Consider the following 18,823-nt stretch of genomic DNA (forward strand, 5'->3'; position numbering starts at 1 on the left):
AAAAGATAAATACTGCTTCTCCTATTCCAAAAGAATCATATACAAATAAATATCAAAAACATATTCCTTGTGGTTTCTGTTATAATATCAAATCATCTGTTGGAGAAAAGTATAAAAAACTTGAACATTATAGTGGAAAAAAAGCTTCACAAGAATTTGTAAAACGATTAGAAAAGGATTGTATAAGACTAACTAAATTAATGAAAGAAACAAATGAACCGATGAAATTAACCGAAGAAGAAATATTAGAATTTAGAAAGAACCATATCTGTCATATTTGTGAGGGGGAAATTGAGGAGTCTAAAGTTAGGGATCATTGTCATCTTACTGGTAAATATAGAGGTCCTGCTCATTCCTGTTGTAATCTTAATTATAAATTTCCTTCTTTTATTGTAGTCTTTCTTCACAACAGCGCCAACTATGATACACATCTATTTATAAATGAACTTTCAAAAACACCAGGGAATATTTCTGCCATAACAAACACAAGTCAAAAGTATATTTCATTTACAAAAATGATATTCACAAAACCTTTAACTCGTATTAGGTTTCTAGATTCTTACAAGTTTATGGGAACACCACTAGCCTACCTAGCATCAAATCTAAGCTCCACGGGGTCTTTTCCAAATCTTAATTCATTCTTTCCAAAAGAGGGAATTCTAACTAAAGAGGAAATTCAGATTAAAGAGAGAATTCAAAGTAAAGAGGAAATTCTAATTAATGAGGAAATTAATGAATAAATTCTAACTGAAGATGAAATTCTAATTATAAAGAAAATTCAAACAATGAATGAAATTCTAACTAAAGAGGAAATTCTGATTAAAGAGGGAATTCTAACGAGAGAGGAAATTCAAACAAGGAATGAAATTCAAAGTAAAGAGAAAATTCCTACAAGTAAGGGAATTTATCCTTATGATTATATGGATTCATTGATGAGATTTAAAGAAACACAACTTCCTTCAAAAGAAAGTTTTTATAATAACCTTTATGAAGAAGAGATAAGTGATAAGGAATATAAACATGCACAAGAAATTTGGAAAATATTTAAGATAAAGAACCTTGGAGAATATCATGATTTGTATCTAAAAACAGATGTTTTACTGTAAGCTGATGTGTTTGAAGCTTTTAGATCACTCTGTCATAATAAAAATTGTTATGGATTAGATCCTGCCCACTGTTTCACAGCTCCTGGTTTAGCTTGGAGTGAAATGTTGAAAATGACAAAACAAGATATAGATTTAATCAGTGATGTAGATATGCTTTTGATGATTGAGAAGTCTAAGAGAGGTGGAATATCACAAGTATTTTCAAAAAGATATGCTAAAGCAAGTAATAAATATCTTCCAATTTATGATAGTGAAAAAGTTAGTAATTATTTGATGTATTTTGATGCTAATAATTTGTATGGATGGGCAATGTCCCAATCTCTGCCTTATGGTTAATTAGAGTGGGTGGAAGAAAAGGATTATGAAAAGGCTTTGATGAATATTGTTATTTCTTCTCAAGAGGAATTGAATGAGGAAGAAGAAGGTTATTATTTTGAAGTTGATTTGAGGTACCCAAGTGATCTTCGTAATAAGCATAAAGACCTTCCTTTTGCATGTGAGAAAGAAACCCCAAAGAAAGAATGGTTAAGTGATTATCATAGAAGTTTTAATATTAAAGGCAAATCAACAGAAAAGTTATTAACAACATTCTATGATAAAGAGGGATATGTTTTGCATCAGAGAAGCTGAAAACAGTTTTTGAGAGAAGGATTGAGAGTTGCGAAAATTCCGAGAGTTTTAAAATTTAAACAAAGTCCTTGGATGAAAAAGTATATTAAATACAATACAGATATTTGAACAAATACAAAAATAAAATTTGAAGGGGATTTCTATAAATTGATGAATATTGCTGTCTTTGGAAAGACAATGGAGAATGTTAGAAACAGGCAAAACATTAGATTTGCAACATCTTGGAAAGAAGCTTCGAGATTGATAAATAAACCAAGTTTTAAGAGAGAAGAGGTTTTTTCAGAGAACTTTTCTGCTATTCATATGGAAAAGGAAAGTATTGTAATGGATAAACCAATTTATATTGGAACAGCAGTTCTTGATTTATCAAAGATATTGATGTATGATTATTTGTAGAATGGCTTAAAGAAAGAGTATGGTGAAAATGTTTCATTGTTGTATATGGACACTGATAGTTTTATCCTAGATATAAAAACTGATGATGTTTATAAAGATATGAAGAAAAATATTGGAGTATATGATACAAGTAATTTTAGTAAGAAGAGTGAGTTATTTTCCAAAAAGAATGAAAAGGTTATTGGTAAGTTTAAGGATGAGTTGAGTAGAAAAGTAATGAGTGAGTTTATTGGATTGAGAGCAAAGGCATATGCTTATAAGTATGGTGATCAGATTGATAAGAGGTTAAAGGGAATAAAGAAATATGTAATAAAGAAATCAATGACTTTTAGAAATTATTATAATTATTTGATGAATAAGAAAGAAAATATAGGAAAATGAAAAAGAATATAGGAACATATATAGTGAAAAAGTAAATAAAAAGGCATTAGGAGCCTTTGATGATAAGAGATTTATTTTAGATAATGGAATAGATTGTGTTCCATATGGATATTGTATGATAGAGTGTATAAAATAGATTGTGTTTTAACGATGGGAAGATGGGTTAGGGTTTTTTAAGGGCTACCGCCGTGTTTTTTTCACAATACATAAATGGTCAAACCAAGTATTAATCAAACTAAAGAGTGGAGAAAATCTCAGTCTTGGTATATAAATGGAAAACATAATGAATGTGAAAAATATCAAATGAGTCTTATTGAAAAAATAACTAAAACAAAGGTAAACTAGAGGGGGAGCACTCAGTAGAGTGCAAAACCTCCGCCGCCAATACTGCGAGGTCACTCAAGTGAACCTGATATCCTATTCATTCAATTTGACGTCAACAGTGCTCACAGAGTTATAGTTTGCAACTTTCCCTTTTACTTTTAACTTTTACATACTCAATCCATTCGTCATAACTAGATTCCTTGAGACAGAAATTGATTTTACGTGGGTATATCCACCTGAAGTTCCAAAATCAGCCACAATTATAATTTTGGCATGTTTTTTGTTGGAAATAACTTAATAACATGTAGAAATGCAAAAAAAAAAATCGAAATTTTGTTGAAAATTTTTTTTTCTCTAAATGTTTTTTTTGGGGGTGGGAGGGGGGGGGGTTGGAAATCACTAAAAACATGTAGAAATGCAAAAAAACGAAATTCAAATATTTTTTCAAATTGGCCGCCATAGCGGCCATATTGGATTTTGGACCAAGTCCAAAATCTAATGGCATGATCCTTGGACCAGACCTAACCACCCCACCAAGTTTCGTCAAAATCCGTCGAGTTTTTCCGTAATACTGTTCACAAACAAACAGAAAGGGGTGAAAACAGTAACCTCCATCCATCTTCGATGGCGGAGGTTAATAAAACAAATAAGCGAATCAATTTAAAAACGAGTAAGTTAGAGAATGTAAAGAAAAAAAAAATGTCCTTGAATGGACTGAAAACTTTGATGGTTATCAATTGAACAATGAAAAAACAATTCACTATAATCTCAAAATGATATGTGGCTCAGGAGGTGGTCAAACAAGAGCATTAAGAGAAGTTTATCATTTCGTAATGGCACAAAAGGTGTATCTTAAAAAATATAAAGATTCAAATGTTTTGTTTTCAAATATTTTAGATGGGGATTATTGTGCAAAGAAAATTCAAATATTGAAGGAATTTGAGAATGAACAAATCTTTATAGGTTCAATGAGTGAGCTTAACAATATGCATTAGTTATTTGAAAAAGAGTGTCCCGAGGCTTAGATGTTTCAGATATTTCTTTAGAATCACCTTTAACAAATCACATTACTACTTTACTACTTGAACAAATCTTTATCTTATTGCATTGGTTATTTGAAAAAAAAAGTGTCCTGAGGTTAAAAGGGGAGACAAATAAATATACCTTGGGATAAAAAGGGGGTTTACTTTTTAGGGGAAAAAAAATGAATCGCTGAAAATCCCCCATTCATTTACATGGGGAAAAGTGAGCCAGAATCAGTATATTCACCCTACTTATATATACAAATATACATATATATATACAGTATATATATACAGTATATATATATATATATATATATATATATATATATATATATATATATATATATATATATATATATATATATATATATATATACATATACATATACTAGTAGTAATGCCCGGCGTTGCTGGGGCTAGCAATAAAGCCTGGCATTGCCCGGGCTTTCTTGCAAATTTCCTGAATAGCTGTTAGCAGTTAGCGGTTAGGGGTTAGCGGTTCGGGTTAGCGGTTAGGGTTAGCTGTTAGGGTTAGTCTAGCTAACCCTAACACTAACCCAAACCCTAACCCGAACAGCTTGGAGTAGTGGAGGTAAACAGCGCCCGGGGCAAAGTGGAAATTTGCGTCCCCCGTAGGCCTTAAACTTGAGTGGATTTGAATGGAAAATCCCATAAGGGATATCGATTTATCGATTTTTTTCGAATATCGGAAGTGTTATGGATAAAAATTTATCGCCAATGACCTAAGTTGGACCAAAAGCCATAATCGTACCCAATTTGAATAGAATCCGTTGGAGTTTGTGAAAATGCATCAAAACGAATTTTGAGGGGCCTCTGAATTAATGAACGAATTAATGAACGAATTTTGAGAAGGAAGACAATAATATCATTAGTATATGTGCCAAATCTTGTTTCATTTCATGCAGTAACAAAAATCTGATGGTGGAACAAAGAAAGGGGCATGCCGAAATATTAATATATATATATATATATATATATATATATATATATATATATATATATGTACATACATACATCTATGCATAAATACAGAATATATATATATATATATATATATATATATATATATATATATATATATATATATATATATATATATATATATATATATATATATATATATATATATATATATATATATATATATACATGTGTGTGTATGTATGTGTACAGTCGTGCGCCACTTAACGATGGGGATACGTTCTGAGAAATGTGTTATTAAGCGATTTCGTCATTGTACGAACATCATAGAGTGTACTTACACAAACCTAGATGGTGTAGCCTACTACACACCGAGCCTAGGCTATAAACCTGTACAGCATGTTACTGTACTTAATACTGTAAGTAATTGTAACACAATGGTAAATATTTGTGTATCTAAACATAAAAAAGGTACAGTAAAAACTACGGTATTAAAGATTAAAAAAAATGGTACACCTGCATAGCGCACTTAACATGAATGGAGCTTGCAGGACTGGAAGTTGCTCTGGATGAGTCAGTGAGTGAGTGGTGAGTGACTGTGAAGGCCTCGGACATTACTGTACACTACTGTCGATTTTATAAACACTACACTTCGGCTCCACTAAATTTAGAATTTTTTTTCTTTCTTCAATAATAAATTAACCTCAGCTTACTTTAACTTTTTTACTTTATAAACTTTTTAGTTTTTTAAAAATTTTTGACTCTTTTGTAATATCCCAAACCCAAAAACACAAACACATTGTACAGCTGTACAAATGTTTTTTGTTTTTTTTAACTTAAAAAAACTTTTTTGTTAATAACTAAGACACACGCACACATTAGCCTAGGCCTATACAGGGTCAGGATCATCAATATCACTGTCTTCCACCTCCACATCTTGTCCCACTGTCCCACATCTAAGAGAGACGGAAGACGTGTTGGTTTTACCTTTGTGCTGTTCATGACGGCCATGTGTTGTTAACGGCTACTTACAATCTCCTCTCACATCAATTATAGAAAGGTGAATAAATAGCGTTTGGATTTTATAAATACGTAATCATTGCATCGATGTTATAATTTACAAATGAAGAAACGAACACCTGTCAGTTGTGTGATATATTTTCGGAACAGTGCGAGTGTTTTATCAACATAAAAATCTTTACTAAATATTAATTTGTGTTTTAATTTATACTGTAACAACAACGATTTATTTGCGGCATTCTTTAATTCAAAGGTAATTTACTTGCTAGAAGGTAAACGTGTAAAAAGCGGGTCAAATAGGGCGAAAATAGGGCTGTTTTAGGATGTTAGGTCAACCTTGGGTCAGTTTGAACGCTGATTTTCTTGAATCCCGGTTGCACACAGACTTGGTGCAGGGAAAAGGACAAAACATCAGACGTCTGGCCTTTTATAGCTCCCAACAGAAGGCCTTGTTACGTAATTCAAAATTTTGCATGAATTCATTTCACCTCGGTAGTGGGGACTCATTATGTAATCTTTACCTGCTCTAATGTGATTACTGAGGGGCTCAAATAGAAATGTTTTCACATTGGGTCTGAAAATATTTTTATTCCAACTTTATGGGCAACAGTTTATTGACATCATTATACATTAGAATATATATATATATATATATATATATATATATATATATATATATATATATATATATATATATATATATATATATATATAAACATACACATATACAGATATACACATACACATACATATATATTGCTGTGGTTGAGGAAATTCGCAAACCACCATTCAGGTCCCGTAGGTGAGATATCTCTGTAAGTATATGTGTAGTTAGCCCCAAACCCGTTGTTTTGAGGGAATAAATGTCATTCATTCGGGCTGCGACCCTTTAAGATAGCCGTTTTTCTGTTCTATCTTTATTTTGAGCCAACCACGTCTCAACCGCCATCACACAACAACCACCAACCGCAACGCCGCTTCACAACAACAACAACGCCAACAGCCACGACCTTTACCGTCACAACTCGCTCTCGCAACCATCGCATCACCGCCATTCCAAGCGTCACCGTGGCCAGGGACCACCACGGTAGACCCTCCGCCACCTTCAGCTCTCCTCCTTCTGCCGCCATTCCCGCACCGCTTGTGGGCACCGATCCTGGACTCGTACAGGGCGCGCGCCGAGCAGCGGGTGCAAAAAGCGGCCTTTCCGTGGAAGTCGGATCAGGAATGATTCACGCCCACTTCTGTTCCGTCCTATCAGCGAGCGCGGGGCGATTTGGCCCCGCCTCCAGGCGCGTCGGAGTAGAATCGATATATGCAAATTCGAGGATCAGGAATGATTCACGCCCACTTTTCCTCCGTCCAATGGGCGAGCGTGGCTCCGCCCCCGAGCCGATCCTGATCCAAAAATCTGCATATGGTTTCTCCTGCTGCACTATAAAGCGCCGAGCGCGGGGCGAATTGAGTTGAGTTGAGTTTCTGTTTTGGGCTCGGGCGAATTGGAGAGGTGTGGCGGCGGCGAAGCGTGGCAGCAGCAGCAGCAGTCAAGACGGGTCTGGAGGAGAGTCGGTCTGTCGGGGTTCGGAGTCTGTCGGGGAGCTGCAGAGAGGAGAAGCCGGGAACGCGGTCGAGGGCGCAGTGGAGTCGCTCGTCGCGGGACCCAAGCAAGCCAGCTATCCTCTTTCCCCAGAGCATCAACAACCCCCCCCTGTTTCCCCCCGCGCTGAAATAGTGCGAAAAGGGGGCCCCGTTCCCACCCCATTCCAAGCAGTGCCAACGAAACCCGCGGAGGAGCGCGGAGTCGGGGCACCGCCGCCATTTTGCGGCTCATCACAAGATGGGTAGGCTCCGCCCGGCCTCGCGCCACAGACCACGTCTGCCCCTCGTCGTTGAGGGTGGCCCTTTTCTTTTGATTTTGAGTATATGTGTTGTCGGCGCCGTCTGTAAAGTAAAACTGTGTAAGTGTTGCCGTGTGCTCGCGTAGTCGGTAGTAGATCTGCATTGTGTTTCTTTTGTTGCAATTGCTTTTGGTGCATAATTGTTGTGTTTCTTTTACATTTGCTTTTGGTGCATAATTGTTGTAATTGTATATGTGTGCTTTCCGTTTGCCGCGGAATAAATGTGAATTATGTTGAACTGTTTTTCCCGTTTCGCTTCGTCTTTTCATTAATTGAATCTCCATCTTACTTCACGTAAAGGGTTGGTCGTGGGCTAAATATGCCCGGCAATTAATCGGAACCGTCGAGGTTGACGATAACACCGCTCGGTTATCCCGATAGTACGGAACGGGTCGCTTAAAGTGGCCCGTGTCCGAAGTCGACCTGTGGCGAGGTGCGATCGCCCGGTCTACCCTCTGTGTGGGTACTTAGGTAGGTCGAATTTGGCGAACAACCCTATCCCATGCGGGGGGCCGATTGGCACGATCGTGGTGAGGCCGAAAGGCCCACCCGTGACTAGTTCACGGCGTTAGTCCGAGAGGGTCACGACGGAATTGTCCGTCCGGTGGGCGACGTGCCGCGATTCGAGTTACGTGGCCGCTCGCACGCCGGCGGGCGTGAATTCGCAACAATATACATACATATTTACAAAAATGTACATACATACATATATATACATATACATATACATGCATATATACATACATGTATACATACATATTCATATATACAAAAATGTACATACATGTATACATACATATATATATACATATATATGCATATATACACAATCATACATATATACATACATGTTTATATACATATACATACATATATACTGTATAAATGTATATAAATATATATCTACATACATATATAAATATGTATATATATATATATATATATGTACATATATGTATGTATATATATATATATATATATATATATATATATATATATATATATATATATATATATATATATACAATTAAAAAAATAAAATAAAATAACTGATCGAGTACAAGGGCTGCAGAACAGTGTTGAGACAGTGCCATCAGAAATAGTAACTACAACTGATGTTAATGACATCAGTCAATCATCAGTTTCATCTCCAAGCCTTTCATCAAGTTAATGCCCTTGAACAGTGTTTCTCAACCGGGGTTCCCCGGTACCCTTGGGTTCCGCGAGAAACAGTAATAAATAGGCTAATGAATTTTTGAGTAGTTTTTGTTTGATTTAATATACACGTACGGCATATTGTTGGAAACTCCTTGGTTATTATAATAGAGGCTTCAACCTCTTATATTATTTGCAATTATAACAACCATTGGGAATGTATTTAACGATGTCTATATGGCGCCAGTGTGAAACCGCCCTCACTGGTTAGTGGACGTCCTGTACGCGGCGGATTCGTGTATCATTGAGTGACTGACTGAAGTACGGGACGCATGCACGGTGTCCATCTTTCTTCTCTGTGCTTCCTGGCGCAAAGATATAAAATATATTTGCCATCGAAGTGGAATCCTCCGATAATTCCTACGATAAAAATATAAAAGAGCTAGATATTAATAATGGTATATAATAATTTTTATGCAGGGGTTCCCTGAGACATGAAAACTATTTCAAGGGTTCTACATGGGTAAAAAGGTTGAGAAATGCTGCCCTGGAATAATGGACATAAGAAAACAAGGCTGTACCACTCATTTTAAAAGTATCAATCAGCACTTCTTCACATGGCAAAATGGGTAGAATAATAATAAAATAAAATAAAATACAAAAATATAAACAGCTCTAAGACAATGAAGTTACATATCCTGTATTGACTTGGTTATCAGGCTACAAAACAGCTTTACATCCTTACCTGTGCTATTCCTCCGACAAACCGAGACTTGACGACGACGTTGGTGACATCCTGCTCATCGAACACTGCTGCTTTTTGGGCAGCTCTTACCAAGTTGTCTGATGCTCGCTTCACGGCATTTCCTGCTGCCTGGATGTCCAAAAAACAAAACAAAAAAAAACACGAACCATTGAGGATGTAAAAAAACAACAGCTCATCCTTCACCTCAAGCATCTCTTCCGTCATAACATCAACCTATACTAAGTCAGAGGCAACTTCACATCAAACTGTACCTGCAGACGACGCATGGCTTCCGAGTCAGCATCCGCCTTGACCTTACAAGCAACAAGCAGCTGTGCAGTTGATGCAGCGACCTGCTTGGCTGAAGAAATGAGTCTTTCTTCACTGGCGTGACCCTGCACGGCTGCATTTGCGGCTTCACACAAGCTGCTCGTGGCCGCTGCCACCATTCGGGCCTGTCAAAGTGTGTAAAACATACCTCTCAATTCATTCTACTATTCGGCAACCTTTATCGTGCCCTCAAACAAATGAGAAATATATAAGAAATCGTGTGTGTGCGTGTGTGCATTTTTGTTTAACACATTATTTCCCAAATGTTCCATTCACAGGAAAAACATCAATTTTACCTGAGCTAGCCATTAAAGGCAAATTTGATAATACCTCAAAACTGAAGGGAAAAAAAAACTTTTGGACAAATAGGGGTAATTCACATTTCGCTCATTTATAAAAAGGAAATTAACATTAAGTAACACGCAAGTCCTGTCCATCTTCTGTTATTCAATGAGTTTGTGTGAAGATGATTGCCATTTTTTTTTTTTTTTTTTTTTTTGTATACCTTGGTCGAGGCTCGTATGAGAGCTAACACACAACTCACAGCAAGGAGGCATGAGACAAGAGGGGCGGAAGTGGAAGGGACAAAACAGTGGGGAACAGACACATTAGGTGAACTGTGGAAGGGAGAGGGATGGGGATGGGACGGGGAACATGGCGAAGAGAAGATGGACATTTCAGGGACTTTCAGGAAGGAAAGCAGGAGAAATGAAGGAAGTGGGCTTGGGTGGATTATCGGGGGTAGAAAAGATCGAGGATTTCTGATGGGGGAAGATAAGAGGTGGTGGTGAACAGCTGTTTTGAAAGCCTGGAGGGAAGAATGGGAAAGAATAGAGTGAGGAAGTTTATTCCAAAGGCGGGAAAAAAGAGGAATGAAAGAGTGAAGATGAGCAGTGATTCGTGATTTTGGTAGTTTTACCAGAAGGGGGTTGCTGGCGGACCTTGAGCGCCCTGTGGAAATGTGGTGGGGACAAATCGCAGAGAGAGCAGGGGGGGCAAGGCTGGAGAGGAGTCGGTAGAAGACAGAAAGACCACCGACCAACCTGCGGTGATTGAGTGAGAGGCCCAAAGACTCAGCTTCATTGCGGGAGATGCCGATGATCTTAAATGCCCTGGTTTCGACAGCGTGAAGCAGAGAAAGGTGGGAGGCAGGAGCACCAGCCCAGAGGGGAGAGCAGTACTCCATCAGGCTACGGACAAAAGCTTTGTAAGTGATCAGGAGCTCAAGAGGGCCGAGGAAGGACTTAGCACGACGGAGGATTCCCAGTCGGCGACTGGCTTTTGAGGCGAGGTTGGAAATGTGACTTTCCCAGGAAAGGTCATGGCAGATAGTGAGACCTAGAAGCTTGAAAGAAAAGACTTCTTCCAGAGGATTGTTGAGAAAGTGGATGGGGGGGTTTTGTAAACGGTCCTTTCGAAGAGACATAGTGAGAGTGTGAGATTTGTCTGGATTGAAAGACATGTTCCACGTGTTGGACCAGTTTGTGATTTTATCCAGATCTGCAGTGAGTGAAGAAGCTGCTGCTTGCCGGTCTGAGGGATGACAGATGGTACGGCAGAGGGTGGAGTCGTCGGCAAAGAGAAATAGAGGATTTTCCAGAGAGTCCGAGAGATCATTGATGAAAACCCGAAAAAGAACGGGGCCCAGAACGCTACCTTGAGGAACTCCAGCCTGCACAGGAAGAGGGGATGAAAGAACTCCATTTAGGGCCACACGTTGACTGCGACAGGAGAGGAAGTCTGCGAGCCATGAGTGGAGATGGCCTTGAATACCATGGGGAAGAGAGTTTGGTGAGTAGGGCAGGGTGCCAGACTGTGTCAAAAGCATGTGATATGTCCAGGGATACGGCTCGGATTTCCTGTCTGGCATTGAGGACCTCCATCCATTGATGGGAGAGCAGAAGCAGCATATCCAGGGTAGAGTGACCTGGTCTGAAACCAAATTGATGATTGGAAATCAAGCCATTGGAGAAGAGGAAGGATTTCATATCTGAGGCGATGATGGATTCCATCACCTTGCTGATGATTGGGAGAAGGCTGATTGGTTTGTAGTTATAGGGATCTGTTTTTGCACCTTTTTTATGCAGGGCAGTGATGTTAGCAGATTTCCAAGCAGATGGCAGATGACCTTGGGCAAATGAGAGGGTGAATAGAACAGAGAGAGGGTGAGCAAGAGCAGAAGAGCAGGCTTTGAGGACACGTGGGCTGATGCCGTCTGGACCGGTTGCAGAATCTGACTCGAGGTTTGAAAGCAAGCTCTCCACCTTGTCAGGAGAAAAGGATACAGAGTCCAGGGACAGTTGGGTGCGACTGGGTAAAGTGGGTAGAGATAGTGATGGGTTTAGGACACAAGATTTGAATTTACATTTGCAAGGAGTACATGTCATTTTTGCCCTGATGGCCATTTGGGTTTCGTTCAGATAAGTGTTAAACCGGTAAAAGGAAAGAGGAAAAATAAAATGTTATTTCGTGACATCATGAACATCTCATTGTTATTTTATTGTGAACCCCCCCCCCCCAAAAAACGACGTAGTTACTAGAAGCACCCGCTCCCCATGGGCACCCCCAATGGTGGTCATGTTATTATCTTTATGATTATCAATACCATAGCATAGTACCCACCCTACGGGCAATCTTGTTCCAAGCATGCAACACGTTCTTCTGAAACCTCCCTTTAATTGGGCAGCGTATAGGCAACATACCGCTGCCTTGATCGCTCCCAAAAATAAAATTAACCCGGGTTACGTATGCGAAGTGAAAATATGCGCACTATCTATGTGCATATGCCATACATTGTGGTTATATAGCTCAGATAATTCCAATTGCACCTGCCCTCCACTCCAAGGAAGAAAATGCTAAGATGGGTGAAACTCCAAAACTTTATGGAATGAACCAAAACTTGACAATGAACAACTTCAGGGTGCCCTCATTAATCCCTGAAAGTTTCAGCCTCCTTGGTCAAATCTCTGAGAGGAGTAGATGATAAATGCATACACTTGCTCCATGATGCAATACAGGTATATAGATTTGTTTTCTGTTGTTTCAGTCTGGCAGGATATTTTATAGGAATGAACACTCAGCTTTTAGCAGTCTAGTCTTGATTTGAATCTCAGGCCAGCAATAAGCTACTGCCCTGGTGTTGTGCATGCTGGGTGAGGGGGTCGATGTTTGTGCCATCCATTGGAAAGACGCTTAGCCGGAGGACCCGTCTGCCAGTTTGTGGAAGTTAAACAGCCCAGGGTGTCTCATTTTAAGAGTTTAAGGACTTCTTGTCATGTGTCTCTTGGTTTGAACAGGGTGAGGTTGGGTGAGTGGGGAGGGGAGGATTATGGTGTTTATCTTTCCCACCAAATGGAGAAGGCTCCACCTCCACCCCTCTAGTTGTCCATCAACATGGAGGGGACGGGCCTCCGAGTTATGACAGGGCTGCATCGGTGCTGAGATGGGCTCTTCACTGTGTGTCCCTTGAAGATTGGGTCAGTTGCTGCACACCAGACACGTTCCCTTGTGTGCCCGACTGCTGCAGAGACGTGTTGGCCCTCGTTACCTGCTCCCTGCCTGCCTGCACCCTCTCAGCACCCACTCTCCTGCTGTTCAGCCGGGAGCGAATTGCCTGCTCCATTATCATTTGCCTGGGAGCATGTGAATAGTTGTGTGTGTCGGCACCTTTCGGGATTTAGTTTCCCTGTTGTGTAAGTTCTTGCAATTATTTTGGTGTCTGTCTTTCGTGTAGAATTCCGTGTGTGTTGTCTCATGTCATTAAAGTTATTTATATTTCATCAGGCAGTTCCTGCCATTCTTTCTTGCGTCCCTTGAATTGGATAATAGAGTCTCCCTGGAATAAGAAATTAGAGTTAATTCCCGAATTGCAAACCGATGTAGTTTAAGCCTCATTTGAAATAAAAAGCACATTCTCCCGTCGGATGCATTTTGGGTTAAATTGCTTTTAGCGTGGTCATCTGCTGAGGGATCTCTGCAGTGTTGGATCACCGCAACAGCTGTGGTTTAGTGGTTGATGTGGGGGCCATACACGGGACAACATGATGCTTTAAATTAAATGAGTGTCAAATATTACCAAATTCCCAGGTTTTCAATCAAAAACATTAACTGCTCAAGCCACTGAACCCAATATGCAACAAATTTATAATGACCTGTTATGTGTTATTCAGGTAGATTCATAAGCAAATGACAAAGAACACCTGAAGGGAATTGTAAAAGAAGTACCATAATCACTCGTGCAGTGCCTATAAATAGTCCACACCCCCTTTCAAATTTTTCACCTTTTGTTGCCTTATAATCTGCGATCAAATTGCATTAAATCAGACTTTTTCCACCTTCATTTACACATCATAACCCACAACTTCTACATGAAAAACAAATTCTACAAATTTCAGAAAACAAATTAAAAATACAAAACTGGAATATCTTGGTTGGATGTGTCCACCCCCCTGAGTTAATACTTGGTGGAAGGACCTTTGACTAGCAATTACATCTGTGAGTCTGTTGGGATAGGTCTCTACCAACTTTGCACACCTTGATTGGGCAATATTTGCCCATTTTTCTGTACAAAACTGTTCAAGCTCAGTCAAGTTGCGTGGGGAGTGTTGATGGACAGTAATCTTCAAGTCACGCCACAGATTTTCGATCGGATTTAGGTCAGGGTTCTCACTGGGCCACTCAAGGACATTTATCTTTTTGTTCCTTAGCCACTCCAGTGTAGCTTTGGCTGTGTGCTACAGGGTCGTCATGCTGAAAAGGAAACTTTCGTCCCGATTTCAGCTTTCTTGCAGAGGGCAGCAGGTATTCATCTTGGATTTTTCTGTATTTTGCTCCATCCATTTTCCCTTCTATCCTGACAAGTGCACCAGTCGCTGGTGATGAAAAACATCTCCAGAACATGATGCTGCCACCACCATGCTTCAGTCGGGATGGTGTTCTTAGGGTGAGGTGCTGTGTTGGGTTTGAACCAAATGTAACATTTTGCATTTAGGCCAAAAAGTTCCAGCTTGGTTTCGTCAGATCAAAAACCTTCTTGCCAGATGGCTTCAGAATCTCTGGAGTGGTTTTTTTTTGCTTTCCTCAAACGGGACTCAAGGTGGGCATTTTAGCAGCGTCTCGTGTAGCGAACGCTGCTCTAAGAGCAGCTCGGCGTTGTTCTTGTTGTTGTTGTTCTTCTTCTTCTTCTTCTTCTTCTTGTGAAGACAAAATCTTTTGAACTCAGCTCTTTTATATACTGGATCCGGATCTCCTTAAATACTAAACACCTGTACACATCCTCGCATTGAGGGTGCCTTTTGAGAGCGTCTATCATGAACTTTTAAATATATTTGGACATTTGCTTTTAAGTTTCGAAAAGTTCACGTTACTATTTAAAGATTATTCCATTAAATGTATTGTAATTTCGTAAATACACTATTTTCTCGTCATGAACGAAGATCGTCCATGACATGACGGCACGTGACGAAATATCGGAAGTTGTTGTTGTTTTTTTTTTTCTTCCTCTTGTTCTTCTGGTGAAGACAAAACCTTTAGGACGCTGCTCTTGGACACATTTGTCCTTGTTGAGTAATGGCTTCTTTCTTGCCCTCCTACCGTACAGGTCAGATTTGTGGAGTGCTTGGGATGGTGTTGTCACATGCACACAGTGACCAGTCTTTGACATCAAGGCCTGTAGCTCTTTCGAAGTTGGTATTGGCCTCTTGGTGGCCTCTCTGATCAGTCTCCTCCTTGCTTGGTCATCCAGTTTGGAGGGACGGCCCGATCTAGGCAGGGTCTTGATGGTACCATACACCTTCCACATCTTAATGATTGTCTTGACTGTGCTCCAAGGGATATTCAAGGCTGTTGAAATATTTTTTATACCCATCCCCTGATCTGTGCCTTTCCACAACTTTATCCTGGAGGTCTTCTGAAAGCTCCTTGGTTCTCATGGTTGAGTATTTGCTGTGAAATGCACTTCCCAGCAGAGGAAACTACAGGAACAGCTGATTTTACTCTGAAATAATCAGAATCATGACAATTTGACACAGGTGGAGGCCAATCAACTTAGTGTGTGATTTTGAAGGTAATTGGTTATACCTGAGCTAATTTACAATTGCTATTTAAAGGGGGGTGGACATTTATCCACCCAAGATGTTTTAGTTTTGTATTTTAAATTAATTTTCTGAAATTTGTGGAATTTGTTTTTCACTTGGAAGTTGTGGGTTATAATGTGTGAATATAGGTGGGAAAAGTCTTATTTAATACAATTTAATTCCAGGCTATGAGGCAACAAAAGATGACATTTTGAAACGGGGGGGGGGGGGGGGTGTAGACTTTCTATAGCCACTGTATATAACCCGCTATCATGTATAATACGCAGGACACTTTTCAGATAAAATTCTCAGGAAAATACCAGTTTGTATGGAAAATGCATTACCCAAAAATGAACTCCAGCAAAAATTAACTCCAGCCCAGGACTAGAAATGTATTCAACTCAAAAGCAGTGTTTTGTGGATCTATGTAGAGAGCAATTTTAGATGGTGTTTCAATCAGCATAAGGAATGATTTCTAACTTATATTAAACACAATATTATGAATGTACCAAATAACTCTTACTGAGTGATATGTGACATCTATCAGATTAGCAGAGTAAGAGCTCCTTATCTTAACTCTTTTGTCTTTAGTGAGTCATTAGCTTACGGTAATTATCAAGCAGTCAGTTGAGCTACAATGCAAGTGTTGATCCCCAAGCTTATTTTGCTACTATTGTGATGTATACAGTATTTTTAAAAAGTTTTGATAACAGGTTTTAAAAGCAAACTGATGTGTTATAACCAAACAGTTTTAATGCATCAATCGAAATAACTGAGATGTGAGGGTGAGATGTGATTCTTACGTTTATTATGAGTAACCCAAACCTGTCAAATCACCCAGTATTCTTTGCGAATCCACCTCAAATTCGTTTGCCAGTCTGAATCGCTTTCCTTTACAATTTTTTTCTGCCCATCTTATTGTTCTCACAAGTAGAAACGAAACCAAGAATTACTAAATAATTTCATGCAAAACATGTACCGCAGAAATAAGGCCTTGAGACCATTGTCCATCATCAGCTGCATTGGCAGGAATCGCCCCAACCTGGAAAGATAATAAGGAAAAATAAAATTAAATGGAATGCAATCCATTAATTTCAAATTTGGATTACTCCTTCATACACACTAAGACAAATCTCACAAACATTGTTCAAAGGTTATTTCAGCATAAGCAACGTTGGGATCTGATATTGATGCAAAGGTAGAAACTAAATGGCTGTCGAGGAGAGTCAACCTCACCTTGCCCTGTGCCACAAGCTCGCGCTGCGCGGCAGACGCTGACTTTACCAGGGCGCTAGTAGCTGCAGCAATTGCTTTTGCAGCCTCGAGGATCTGCTCCTCAAAATTCAGGCTCTCATCAGCTTCCTGTGTGGCATCAAGTGTAAGAAAATGAACAGTAAATAAGAGACAGCACCATGCAGTTGTTCACTCAACCAGGCCAGCAACGCACCTGCACAATGACTTCGATCGAGTAAAGCTAAGGTTTTACTTGTCTTGAGTGATTTAGCAAACCAGGGTATGGGAGCACCTACGCCATGGTTGATCTTCCTCTGAATTGCCCACTGTCCTGTCTGGAGGTGGTTGGTTAATGATCGACAATTTTGCAATGCTATGCCTACAATGGAAATGTTGTAGGTTATTAAAGGATAGTGTTTCAACAAAATTGAATAATCCGTTTCAATGATATCAAATCCAATAATAATCTAACAATCTTGAGCGGCCATTGTCAAAAGATTATCCATTCTGCTTTTTGCCACCACAAATTTTCTTCTTCTTCTTCTTATGACATCCACTGAGCGTGGTGACATGATGAGATTTTTTTTTTCCAGTGTTCTTGATTGGACATAGCGTTGACTAAATAATGTTAATTACTTTATATGAAGAGGAAAAGCAAATCGCAAAATACTTGTTCAGAAGGTAAAAAAAGGATGATCAAACCAGAACACTCAATAGCCAACCTGAGTGAGTACAAACATACTCACTTGGCAGGAAACTTTGTGGTGGCTGTGCAGACTGACCAGGCCTCTGTACAAATATGTTTGATATATAGTTGCGTTTGGATCCAAGACAACCTAATATACCAAACATATCATACAGCGAGCTGTGACCACTCTCACCCAAACCCCGCTGTCATGACATCCCTGTATGATGCTGTTGGAATATCCTCCTTGCAGCGTCTTAAACTTTGTACAAATCATGGAAAAATGGCTTATTTTTTAGAACCTAAAATGAATTAAAACATTTATTTTGTTTATGCACAGTCACTTTTATTTACCCCAAATGCTGATTATGAGGTACAAATGTTATTTTCATATAATATTTGACAATTCTTGGAATTGTAAACACATTTCAGTGAAAATTTACATATTATTTAAGACAAGGGAGAGAGTGGGGTCATAGGGAGAGTTGGTGGGGGGGTCATGAAAACTGAAAAAAAACAAAAGAAGAAAATTGCGAAAAGCAAAGAAGGGAGAAATATAGCGGAGGAAGATGACAAAAGGAAGTTTAGGAGAAAAAGAAAAGAGATTCAATGTAAGAAGAGGGGGGAGAAAAAGAGAACCTATGCTAAGATAGGAGGGGATTAAAACTCCACCATAACTGCATATAAATATGTAGATGGTCTCTAACAAAACATTTGTGAAAATGTCACCAGACAACTCCATCCTAAACTTTGCTCATCCTATGGAAAAATCACTTTAGAACTCACCTGACTGTTCAGACTATCTGACCTATCCCTCTATTTCTCTCCCTCTCCAAACCTGCACTGTGCCTACTTATTTGCTTGTTTGCCAGGGGTACG

At 39.2% G+C, this 18,823-nt stretch overlaps 1 protein-coding gene across 1 annotated transcript in view; it reads right to left on the reverse strand.

The window, feature by feature from the left end:
• Window positions 1–18,823, reverse strand: part of LOC147015536 (talin-2-like) — a 265,377-nt gene that overhangs the window by 14,003 nt on the left and 232,551 nt on the right. Inside the window, exons 54-57 of the mRNA XM_085850367.1 lie at window positions 17,263–17,388; window positions 17,006–17,068; window positions 9,895–10,077; window positions 9,623–9,751 (exon numbers count right to left, since the gene is read on the reverse strand). Of these exons, the coding sequence (XP_085706493.1) occupies window positions 9,623–9,751; window positions 9,895–10,077; window positions 17,006–17,068; window positions 17,263–17,388 (501 nt within the window). The remainder of the gene's footprint in view (window positions 1–9,622; window positions 9,752–9,894; window positions 10,078–17,005; window positions 17,069–17,262; window positions 17,389–18,823) is intronic.

The sequence above is a fragment of the Eptatretus burgeri genome, chromosome 12 (genome assembly GCF_056783735.1).
Source record: "Eptatretus burgeri isolate ZD-2024b chromosome 12, Ebu_testis_v1, whole genome shotgun sequence".
NCBI lineage: Eukaryota > Metazoa > Chordata > Myxini > Myxiniformes > Myxinidae > Eptatretus > Eptatretus burgeri.